The sequence below is a fragment of the Mustela nivalis genome (assembly GCF_964662115.1).
Source record: "Mustela nivalis genome assembly, chromosome: 5".
NCBI classification, from domain to species: Eukaryota; Metazoa; Chordata; class Mammalia; order Carnivora; family Mustelidae; genus Mustela; species Mustela nivalis.
The window spans coordinates 7,314,003-7,326,603 of record NC_139024.1 but is presented as its reverse complement, the minus strand read 5'-3'; the positions used below and the strand labels follow the sequence as shown (position 1 = coordinate 7,326,603).

At 40.6% G+C, this 12,601-nt stretch overlaps 1 protein-coding gene across 12 annotated transcripts in view; it reads left to right on the top strand.

Annotated features, from left to right (window-relative positions):
- Positions 1-12,601, top strand: part of MAP3K4 (mitogen-activated protein kinase kinase kinase 4) — a 150,260-nt gene that overhangs the window by 71,826 nt on the left and 65,833 nt on the right. For all 12 annotated transcript variants that reach the window (XR_014311382.1, XR_014311383.1, XR_014311384.1 and 9 more), the window contains one exon: positions 3,964-4,154. Coding sequence is in view for 8 of the 12 variants with exons in the window: in XM_082729492.1 (XP_082585618.1) it covers positions 3,964-4,154 (191 nt within the window). In the remaining 4 variants the exon portion in view is untranslated. The remainder of the gene's footprint in view (positions 1-3,963; positions 4,155-12,601) is intronic.

The following is a 12,601-nucleotide window of genomic DNA, read 5'->3' as shown; positions in this document are numbered from 1 at the left end:
GCTGTGTCTTCAAGTTCACAGATCTTTTCTTCTGCTGTGTCTCATCTGCTTTTAAATCCCACCCAGAGTATTTTTCATTTCAGATACAGTGTTCATCTTTGCAAGCTCTGCTTGAGTAATTTCTGGTCACTTATTGATCTTTTTCCCTCGTTTGGGTCATAGTTTCCTTGGTAATTTTTGGTAGGTTGGCAGACATTGTGAGTGTTATTTACTGAATGCTAGACTTTATTTTAATTTCTTTAAATATTTTTGGGCTTTGTACTGACATGTGCTAAGTTACTAAGTTAATTGGATGGAATGAATTAACATTTCCAATAAGTGTGAATAGCATCTTGGTGGAGTTAAGTAAATCTTAAGAAAGTATTAAATGCATAACTTCACTAAAGTTCATTTTAATCTTGAGTTATATAATATCTGGCAGCCCCATATGGCATTTTTTCTACCTTGTTTTCTATGTGGTATAATGATTAAAGAGTGAGGAAATATACTGTTTTATCTTATTTTAATGCATTGTTTATGACAGTATTCCTCTTTGCTTCCATGTGATTCTTGATATTTGCTGTTAGGATAATTAAATAATTTGGAAATACTCTGAAATCAGTAGTGTTTATTGTATCTGTGTGAGGGTATAAAGACTTTGTTTTATGATGGGTGCAGGCTTAAAAACAGATATTCAGCTTCTGTGTAAGTATTACACGGACTTAGTCTTCTACTTTTATTTGGAGAGTGCAGCCAAATGAAATTTTCCGTGTGTAGAGAATAACTTGTCCATAGTTGGATGACAGCACAACAGAAATATTTTTTCTGTTTCCCCAAATTAAATTTTTACATAAAAGCTAATGTTTTTACTTTTTTGACTTGTTTTATCTCTTACAGCACCAAACTTATTTCCATCATATGTAGATTAAGACAGGGCTACTCACTTGAAAAATAAATGTCATGGCCTGACCTTAGTTTGGGGGCCTGCCATCGGAGACTCGGCTCACTTAAGTTTGGACGTCTTCAGTCCTCCTTCAGAAAGTCCTCCTCCACTTTTCCTTGCATTTGATTAATTTATTCATCTACCCACGACTGCTAGATACTAATGAAACATACCATTTTATGTGCCTGTTTTATATTTTAATGTTTTCCACACAGCCGTTTATTTCCATTGTTTAGTTTTGATTATTTTGAATATTCACAACTGAATTTACTGAAGTAGTTAAATGTTGACTTTACAAATTAGATATTAGTCTTTTTCTTAGTTTTAGAAAGATTATGTCAGGTATGCAGTCACCTGTCTACTAAAGCTGTGACTTAGCCTTAGGTCTTCTGTCTGCTGAGTTCACTTCTCTCCTCACTACAGAGAGCGTGTTTTCAATGAAGTCTTGTTTATTCCTTTATCTGACTCTGTTTTTCTCTTTAGCCTGCTATTCCATGCTGTCTGGCCTTGATGGATGGAACTGGCTAGATGTTTGCGCCTTAGTGGTTTTTTTTTTTTTTTTAAGATTTTATTTATTTATTTGCCAGAGAGAGAGAGAGAGGGATCACAAGCAGGCAGGCAGAGAGAAAAGGAGGGGAAGCAGATCCCCTGCTGAGCTGAGAGCCCGATGCGGGGTGATGTGCGGTGAAGTGGGGCTCACTGAGGGACGATGTGGGGCTCAATCCCAGGGCTCTGAGACCATGACCTGAGCCCAAGGCAGAGGCTTAGCCCACTGAGCCACCGAGGTGCCCCTATGCCTTAGTTTTGTAGTGATTACCATCCTACTATATGAAATATATTATTGTGCTAAGCAACACTGAGTGGTTTTGAATGCTATCCTAGAAACTTTGAGATACAAAAGTAATGAAATACATTGTCTTTCCTTATCATGGACTTTATCCTTGTGGGGAAGAAAAAAGTTATAGAATTTAACTTGAAAGAATTTAAAAGATGCTACAAATGTTAAAATGGTCTCCAGTTCTATACCATGCTGAACTCAGAGATACACTTCTTTCTCTCTCTTTTTTAAAGGTTTTAATTTCAATTTCAATTTTAATTTTTTTTTTTTAAGATTTTTATTTTTAAGTAAGCGCTGTGCCCAACCTGGGGCTTGAACTCACAATGAGATCAAGAGTCAAATGCTTTACTGACCAAGCCGGCCTGGTACCCCCACTCTTAATGTTAAGCAGATGAGTTCCTTAATGTTAAGCAGGAACTCAGGTGCTTTCGTGGGTTGCAGATGGGTCTGGTGACTTCCAAGGCTTAGAATAGGAAGAGTAGCCATCATTGAGTGAACCCTCAGTCTATATTACCCTTTTGTTAAGCCTGCATTATTGAATTTAATCCTCATTGGAGTCTAAGTATTACCCTTGCTTTGTAAATGTGCAATGTGAAGATTTTAAATAATTTGGCTAAGGTCCGCATAACTAATAGCCAGCACAGTCAGGATTTGAACCGAAGTCCCTCAGACCACAAAATGTGCAGTAATCATTCCAAAACTGCTAGTAAGCACTACAATCCGGGGAGATGAGATTAGCATCCTTGTCCTGCATAGCCATGCCTTCTCATCAGTTGAATCAGCTGTTTCACAGTGAGTGTGGAAGAAGTGGATGTTGGGAAATTCAAGTTCATCTGAAAGTTGTATTATTTGTTGTATGACTCTGTGATACTTCAGTTATGTAGTTAGCCTAAGGGAATACATATATTTAAAACTTATTTTTAACTTTGCTCACAGTTTTATTTGTTGTAGTTAGCTTTCAGGGCATGTCATTTGTATGTCTTTATGTGTGGGTACACAGTATTCACAGTGGCTAGAGTAGGCTTGTCTGGTTAAATCAGTTTTGACCTGTCCGAGGAATTCTTTATGGATTTCAGTGCTATAAATTTATATAATTCTGCAGCATTTTTATTTTTTGGAAGTTTGTTTTCTAAAGTTTTGTCAGTATAAGTCAATAAAATGGTGTCATCTATTTTAGAGTGGTTTTTCTTTTTCTGTCTTGATTTTTATAATAACTTTGATTTTTATATCAGGATAAAAGTTACCAGGAAGAACACTAGTTATACCTTGGATATAGTTTGGAGTTACATTTGTAAAATATGAAGTGTATTTTAGAAAGAATATTCATAACGGGCCAGACTGTGACATATATTTAAAAGGAACTTCATCATTGATTCCTTCTAGTTTGCCAGGATTGTATATGTTCTGTTTGTATCAATAAGTTTTTTGTTGTTGTTAGCTTTGCAAAGATCGAACTATATCAAAATACTGATATTATTTGAGAAGTTGGCTGGGGATAGACAATTGGAAAGAAGCATTGCCAGAGAACAAGTTGAGAGTTGTGTTTTGAAGGTGAAGACAAACGAATTCCTTTCTCTTATTCTACCATGTCCTTCTCCTGCACCAGCCCCCCCCCCGCCCCCCACCGCCAAGCTCTGCCCTGTAGTGGCTCGCAGAGAACATAGAAACACTGACCTGCCCTATGTTGTCAGAAGCCTCTCGGATCACAGGAGAGCGCCCCATGCTTCCTGCTGTGTGTGCTTTGAAGAGAGGAAGCGCGGCCCTGAGGTCCAGGGCAGGGCTGAACTTGCCCACTCATCCCTGAGCCTCCGGGGGCCAGCACAAAGCTACATGCTTCCGTCTCTCCCAGTTGTGTCTTCTGGTCCTTTGCTCTCCTTTTCCTCAGTCTGTAAGTTTTTAGGTTTAAACTCATTTATGTCAGAATTCTGTAAACACCAGAAGCTGCATACCAGCTCTGCCCTTGTGACACTCAGATGGTCTGGGGCCAGAGCAGAAGTTGTCACAGACATCCCTGCCTTTGGGCAAAAAAGTTCTCCTTGTCAGTTCCACAAGTACAGATAGAGGAGAAAGACCACATTGCTGAGGATGAGACGAAGCCATAGAAAAGTTTTACAAGGAGTTCTTAAAAGAAGCTTCAAGAAGTTTAAATTTGAGTTCACTTACAGCATTACTGAATATTTTCTCTGCTCTCTGTCTTTCATAGGCCAGAGTGCACATTGGGAGATTCAGCTTGCAGGAATTCTGAGTCTGATGCAGAGGACTTTTCAGATGAAACCAACACGGAGAACCTTTATGGCACCTCTCCCCCCAGCACACCTCGGCAGATGAAACGCATGTCCATCAAGCACCAGAGGAATAGCGTAGGGAAGCCTGCCGGTCGAGCTGGTATGAAAGGTGAGTCTGGTACTTACAAAGATACACAGGCCTGGCACTTGCAGTGCATAATCTGTGTAACATGTAACTACTGATTGATCCTTTCTATGACAATGTTTTTCCTTTTTTATTAAATTTGATTTTAATGCTGCTTTTAAATTTTACTTCTTAATTTTTGAATTACTGCCATTAGCAGTATTGTTAATAAAGGAGGAAATCATCCACCAGAGATAGAAAGGTTTGTCCTGTGTAATTGCTAAAGCTGGTGGCATGTATTCTGTTTGGTCAGTAGAAGAGCCCAAACATGCCTGAATCCGTGCACTCATCGAAGACGGCTGCTGATACAGGAGTGAGGTGCCTTTTAAAAATTCTTTGCATCTCTAGCTTTTGTCTTCCAGATGTGATGTACTGGGCAGTTTGGGAGAGGCAGGGCCGGGCTTCCCTCACCAGCCTGTGACCTGTGCTCTCTGTCAGTGGCCCTGAAGCTGCCCTAAGTGTGCACAGCCCACCTGCTTGCTAACAGTGCCTGGACAGTACCGTGCACCACGGACAGTACTTGTGTTCTACTTTTCTCTTTGTTTGACGTCTCAGAGCCCAGATAATGTTCTGTTCCTAGAAGCTGGGAGTGTTTTCTGTTTTCATTTCATACTTCCTCCAACATGTCACAGCTGTTCTTTTCTGAGGCGCATAAATCAAATCATGCTGACCTGCTGCCTCCTTGTTCCCTCCGTCTGGCTTAGATCCTCAGGTCACTGAAGCCTGATGGTTTTAGGATTCCCCTATTAATTTCAGCGAGCCACTTGTCCTAAAACTGATCTCGGAGCTTTTTGGAATTCATTCATCTCTTTCTGCATAAAATACAGATTTTGTTCTTCATCTTATCTGAGAAGTTTCCCTATCACAGGCGCTCCCTTATGGACATCAAGTGTATGCCCATTTCTCTCTTTCCTTGGCCCACGCTCTCCCTTTCTGTTTGGCCACGTCCCCTTCCCACACATGTCTTCCACATGTTAGCCTCTTGTGGTTGTAGGTGGCCAGTTCACTCTGTGTCCCTGTTGTAGCCCTTCCTCAAGAAAGAAGGCAGTCAAGAGAAATCGATTCTGTTATATTTATTTGCTTGGGTAAAATCTTGTCCCAGGAAGAAATCCCAAGCAGTAATAGTCTTTCTTTTCCACAGGGAAGGTGATTTTTTTGCCTTCATTTTTTATTTTAAGTTTAAAAATTTTCAGGTTAGTCAATTGTTTATTATTAAAGACTTTATTTATTTTAGAGAGACAGAGTGCATGCACAGGTGGGGGGAGGAGCAGATGGAGAGGGACAAACCGACTCCATGCTGAGTGTGGAGCCCATCGTGGGGCCTGGTTCCACTGTCCTGCGATCATGACCTGAGCCAAAGTCAAGAGTCAGATGCTTAATCAACCGAGCCTCCCAGATGCCCCAGGATTTTTTTATTTTTATGTAATCTCTGTACCCAAAGTGGGGCTCAAACTTAAAATCCCAAGATCGAGAGTCAGATTCTCTACTGACTGAGGCAGCCAGGTGCCCTAATTCTTTATTTGCACTAGGATATTAACCTGTGACCTGTACTTAACTACCCCAAGAAATTAATAGCTTTCCATTGCAATTTATCATCTTTAAAACCAATCTTTATTCATTTTCTCAAGGATGACTGTAGAAGCGCCTTATCTAAAACAAGTGTCACTGAAGTAGCATCTAAAGAATCACTGTTAGTTAATACAGACTCTCTTTGAGCTGGTAAAACTAAAACGATGCCAGTAGCACATCTGCTTTTTCTTTACCTGATGGTCCATACTATTTCAGAATAGGAGTTGAGGGTGTAATTCTCACATCTTATAGATTGAGAAACTGAGGTCTAGGGTTTTTAAAGTAACTTGAGGCCAGAAGGCTTGAGATGGGGACAGGACTGTTTTTAGAAATAGTTCTCTTGGGGCTTGATTTGGACTTTTTCCCAGTATAAGCAGCAGATACTAAGCTTACCTGAAGAGTTAACTGTACTGTCTCTCACTAATCAGCAATCCAGTCACTAGATTTTTAAAAAAATATTTATTTATTTCTGGGACACCTGGGTGGCTCAATTGGTTAAGCCGCTGCCTTTGGCTCAGGTCATGATCCCAGGGTTCTAGGATCGAGTCCCACATTGGGCTCTCTGCTTGGCAGGGAGCCTGCTTCTCTCACTGCCTCTGCCTGCCATGCTGCCTGTTTGTGTGTACTCTCCCTGTCTGTCAAATAAATAAATAAAATCTTTAAAAAACATATTTATTTGAGAGAGAGAGAGAGAGCGTGTGCACGTGTATACATGGGAGTGGAAAGGATCAGAGGGAGAGGGAGAGAGAAATGCAAGCAGACGCTGTGCTGAGTGCAGAGCCTGGATGTGAGGCTTCATCTTAGGACTCCGAGATCACTACTGAGCCAAAAGCAAGAGTTGGGACTCTTAACTGACTGTGTTACCCACGTGCCCCCCATCACTAGCCATTTGGTGAGCTCCTGCTGTGTGGGAAATGGAAGTTGAAAGTTTGTTTTTTCACCTTTAATTTCTTTCAGCTGTTTATTTCATAAAATTACAGACTTTGAGATCTGGAGGGGGTCTTGGAGACCACTTATTCCAATTCCTGCTGTTTTTCAGGTGAAGAAATGGATGGCCTATGTCTTTTGACTTGTACCTGTCTAATAGCAGACCTAAGAAACCAAAATCCGTAAAAACTTACTCTTTTTTCTTACTGTAAAAGATTATGTGTTATGGGAAATTTAGAAACTACAGACAAAAAGAAATAAAAATACCTATAAACCCAACACACGGAAATACTAACTTTTACCATCTATGGTGAAAGCCCCATCTCGCGTGGGAAGCGTGCAGGTAGACCGCAGCGCAGGCTCAGTCGGTCGAGCTGGGGTGAAGGATGGTGAGGAGAGGCTGCCCTGGGTGTCCCCAGGAGGGAGCGGGAGGAGGGAGCGGGGAGCCCTGGGGCTAGGAGACTGCTGAACAAGTGACATTTGTGCTGTGACCTGAAGGCTGAGGCCAGGAGACCCACGTTTCAAGCTAGTGTGTGATTCATGATAATATATTGGTCCCTCAGTACTTTCTAGAGCTTTTAGAATTAGTTAGGTTGGTCAGATTTATTTTAAAAGCTTTCCAAGGGAACATGAACTGGTGCATTCTTTCTTTCTCGCTGCCACAAGCCAGGGCTCTCTGAATCATACTATTCACTTTAGAACTGCAGTCCAAGTTGGACTCATCATTTTAATAATGTCACCAATAATGTTTGCATTTTCCTGGTTATCTATTGCTGTGTAACAAACCACCCCACAACTTAGTGGCATGAAAGAACAACCATTTTATTGTGCTCATGCTGCTGTGGCCCACATATTTAGGCAGGTCACAGCTTGTCTCAAACCCGTCATGTCTAGAGCTTTTGCTGGAATGGCTCAGTCGGGGAGATACTGTCATGGCCCTAAGTGGGAGCCTTAGTTCTTTTCTACGTGGTCCAAGATGGCTTCTTTATTCACATGTCTGGCATCTGGGTGGAGAGCAGGCTGGCATTGTTTTTTTCCCCATGTGACCTTCCACATGGCTATTCTGGGATTCTTCACAGCATACTTCTTCTGGGTAATTAGGATTCTTATGTGGCAGTTAGCTTTCCCTTAGAGCCAGGGTCATGAGAGATCAGGGTGAAAGTTGTAAGGGTTCTTAGCTTAGGAAGTCATATAGCACCACGTCTGCTGTGTGCTTCGGCCACACAGGGCCACCAAAAGTCAGTGTGGAAGGGGACCACACAGGGCATTTTAGCAGCAGGAGGTGTGGTTGTGGGCTGTAAGGGACCAGCTCCTACCTGCATTTGATATAAAGCTTTGGGGAACTAGTTTCTGGTCATCATACTGTCTTTGTGCTTCCAGCCCCTCTCCCTTGTAAATGGAGACAACATCATAAGCATTCCTGAAGGACTAGAAGGACCCAGAAAGGTAACTGAGGGCACTATGTTGCAAGGAGGTGAGAGTAACCATTAATTTTTTTTTTTTTTAAACAATGGTAGCCATTGTCGTGAACTGATTATATGGATATGATTCTTTAAATATTTTATTATTATAGGCTCAGAATAACTACTACTAATCTACAGTAGTAACTAACTACCATAGATTCATTTTTTGTAATAGGAAATTCAGCCCCAGGCCACTTTCTAACCAGCTGGCTGTAAATGGAGAGTTCCCATGAGACCCTTTTTAGGTTCCATAATTTGCTAGAACTGTTTACAGAACTCAAAACACACTTTACTTGTGTTTGCGGTTTATTATAAAGGACTCAGGAATAGCCAAATGGAAGAGATGTATAGGACCAGGTGTGCGGGGTGACATGGCCTTCCAGGTCCCGCCGGCCTTAGCCTGTCACTGCTTGGATGTATTCACCAGCGTGGAAACTCATCGCATTTCCTTGTTAAAGAGTCTTTAGAGAGCTTACTCTCCAGACTGCTCCATCCAGCCCCTTTCTGGGAGGTTAGGGTGGTGGATGGGGGGTGCCGAAGCTTCCAGCCCGCTTATTATTAGTTCCCTAGGACCAGCCCCATCCTGAGGCTACTCTCTAGGAGCACCCCTTAGCATAAATACAGATGTGATTGAAAGGCCTCCTTTTGAATAATTACTCAACGGATTCCAAGAGTTTTTAGCAGTTCTGTGCCAGAAATGTGGACAAAACCCAAATATATTTCTTATTATACCTTGGAGAGCAGCTGCTAGTAAAGGTATGAGGAGATGGCAGCTTTGATACAAGGCTAATGGGAATGGAAATGTCTTAATCCTTGTGGGAAAGTGATTTTGTTAATTCAGTCAAGTCGAGGTTGGTTATGTCCTTGACCCTGCACATCCACCATTGGGAGTAGACTCTAGAGAAGCTCTGCAAATGGACACAACAAATCCTGTACGAAGAGTCACTGTGTCATTCATTGTTTGTGATTTCCAAGCATAATATGCAGTTGTGTAACCACCAAGCAGGGTAATTCAAAACAAGTGTCTGTCTTAGTGATTATCTGAGCTGTCAGCGGATGGAGGAGAGAGGAGACCCTGGCGGGGAGGTGAAGGACATAGGTGAGGTCGCCATTGTTGGTATGGGATGGAAAGGGGGTTTGTGTGTGAAGAATGAAAGAGGTGAGGTTGCCATTGTTGGGGCAGGATGGAGGTGTGTGAAGGACGAAGGCCAAGTCTCCATAGCCCAGGTGGGATGGCGCTATGAAGAATGAAGGCGAGGTTGTCATCGTCACAGCGTTTTCTTCCTTGATGTTGGTGGACTCTCAAATGATTGCCAGTTTAGAAGTGTGCAAAAAAATATTTTCTCCAACTTTGACATTTCCCTGGGAATGTTAAAGACATTTTTGTTTTTGAAACATGAACTGCTGCTTTTAGAAGCTGTGATAAATATGATAGCAATGTTGTGATGTTTAGGTATGAATGGTTAGTTCCTTATTACCTAAGGGAAGTCAGTTGTGTGACATCCTGACTGACGTAACCTACCAGTTAAGCTCTTGAATTAGCTCACTGACCAGGCTTAATTTCATACTTTGATGAGTAACAGAATTTAATTGAGGTATTATTTAAATTGTACTTTTGGATAATGATAAATAACTGCTAAACTATAGCAATTAAGATTTTAATTTTGGACAATAATTAGTCATTTACAGCTATTCATCTTAAGATCGGTTTAAGGGAGAGATGGTCATACTATCTCATCCTTAAATTTTTGTGCCTTTTAACATAGCAGAAGCAAATAAATCTAGCTCATCTCACAGTTTAAATAGGTAAAATAAGAATTAAAACACTCAAGCCACATCCTTTTCAGAGTGAATCTGCCTGTAATCCATACCAGCTCTATTTTGCCAGCAATATTATAACATACTGCAGTAGCCAGGCTATAGAGAGAGAACAGATATCTCAAGATATTTATATCAGAATTTGAACCTATGTGCACATGTGTATATACACATATTGATTTCCCTATCATAAACAAGTACCTCAAAGTATATATGTACATGAGTGTGTATAGAAGTCTTGTGTTTTTGCTAACAGTAGTAGGATCAGCAGCTTGTTTTTGAGAGTGTAATACTGCTGTAAAATTGAGCTGATTTGATCGTAGAGTTGACCCTTGAACAATGCTGTGTCAGGGGTTGGGGGTCAACCCCAAGCAGTGTCAAAATTTGGTGTATAACTTTTGACTCCCCAACAGCTTAACTTGTAATAGCCTACTGTTGACCGGAAGCCTTACCATGACATAAATAGTTGAATAACATGTTTTTTGTATGTATTATGTACTATATTCTTACAATGCAGTAAGCTAGAGAAAATAAATTTTTACTTTTTTTATTATTATTTTTTAGAGAGGGTGGGGGAGGGGCAGAGGGTTAGAGAATCTTAAGCAGGCTCCATGCCTAGTGTGGAGTCCAGTGGAGGGCTCGATCTCACAACCCTGAGATCATGACTACATCTAAATCAAGAGTCAGACACTTCACCGACTGAGTCACCCAGACAAACTGAAGACGAAATTTTTTTTTAAAAGATTTTATTTATTTGAGAGAGAGACAGAGACAGAGAATGAGAGCGTGAGAGGGGAGGTCAGAGGGAGAAACAGACTCCCCATGGAGCTGGGAGCCCGAGATGGGACTCCATCTCAGGACTCTGGGATCATGACCTGAGCTGAAGGAAGTGGCTTAACCTACTGAGCCACCCAGGTGCCCAAAAAGGAAATATTTTTAAGAAAAAGTACATTTACAATATATGTCAAAAAAAAAAATCTTGTGTATAAGTAGACCATGCAGTTCAAACCCTTGTTGTTCAAGGGGTCAGCTGTATGGTCAATCATATGATAGTTCATTGTTAACATTAACTAGAGTGGACTTAAATCTGTATTTCAGCTCTGTAGTCTAAACTCAACCTCAGTCAAAGTTCTGTTTCAAGCTCTCCTTATAGACTCACTGCTGCAGCCACTCGCTTCTTTTTGCCTTTGTGTCTCTTCATGCTCTTCTTCCCTGGCTTTAAAGATACTCTTGACTTTCTTGCTACCTTCGTTTGAGCTCCATACATTTTCCAAAGCCCCCAGTCAAGTACGTGGTGTTAAAGTCTTTACAGATTAGTTACTCTCTATAATCTGTCCTTTATGCCACTCAGTGTCTAACCTTTCCTTGGGTGGGTAGTACTGGTCTCTGAGCACTGTGACGGGTGTTAACAGTGGTGTAAAGATATGAACATGGCTTAGGATCCCTGTCCTAATAGTTACCATCTGTTGATGTTTCATGGTAGTCTTCACAGTGTTGTGAAGATTATGAGAGTCTCTCTACAGCTTCTACTTGAAAATGAGGGAGTTAAGGAAAGTGTTTCCCAAAATATGCCATTCTAGCCAGGTGAATCAGAGACACTGGGAGTGGGCCCAGGAGTCCACATTTTAGCAAGAATCTCAGTGCTTCTTAATGTTGACTGATATTTGAGAACAATGAATTCCATCTCTAAGCCCCTGCAGATTGCTGACATTGTTTGATAATCCAGGACATCATTGCTCTAATGACCATCTCCCACTTAGAGGTAAAGAGCAGCTATCTGTTTACGCTTACTCATTTGAGAGCTTGAGGAAGGCTGGTGTGTTAAGTGTGAATAGTACTCATAGGGGAGAGCAGAAGTATTTAAAAGACTTGATAAAAAATACATTTTATACATATTCTAAGGAGCCAGTTCTAAATATGGATGGTGGAAAAATTCAGTTGAATGTCTCATGTCTGTTTAAACAAGTGAACCATATTTCTTGTCATTGGTTGCTTTTGGTTTCAGTATAATTTTTTTTTTCTTTTCCTTTTCGTGTTCTGATTAGGCAGAAATTATTGGTGATTGGCCAAAGGAAAAAGTAACTACTTTGGAAGATCACTGTAACTGCACTAACCAAACACACCACTTAATTTACAGCCACGCAGATCAGTTGTTCCATTAGTCTTCCTGAAGTTATTATAACTAGTTTTGTAACACTATAATAGGACTTGTCATGTAATACATTCTGTATACTTTTAATTTATTGTCCTTTCAGAAGCTGTTTATGGTTGACTTTTTATTTTTATTTATTTTTATTTTTTTAAAATTTCTTTTCAGCGTAACAGACTTTTTATTAATTGCAAAGGGATTTAGTATTAAAGGAAAACTAGATATAGAAACAAACTTGTCAATGTGGTTTTAATTTGAATCTCCCTGAGGGCTAGTGATGATGAACATTTTTTCATGTGTCTGATAGCCATTTGTATGTCTTCATTGAAGAAGTCTCTGTTCATATCTTCTGCCCATGTTTTATATGATTGCCTGTTTTGTGTGTGTTGAGTTTGAGGAGTTCATTATAGATCCTGGATATCAACCTTTTGTCTGTACTGTCATTTGCAAATATCTTCTCCCATTCCTTGGGTTGCCTCTTTGTTTTTTTGACTGTTTCCTTTGCT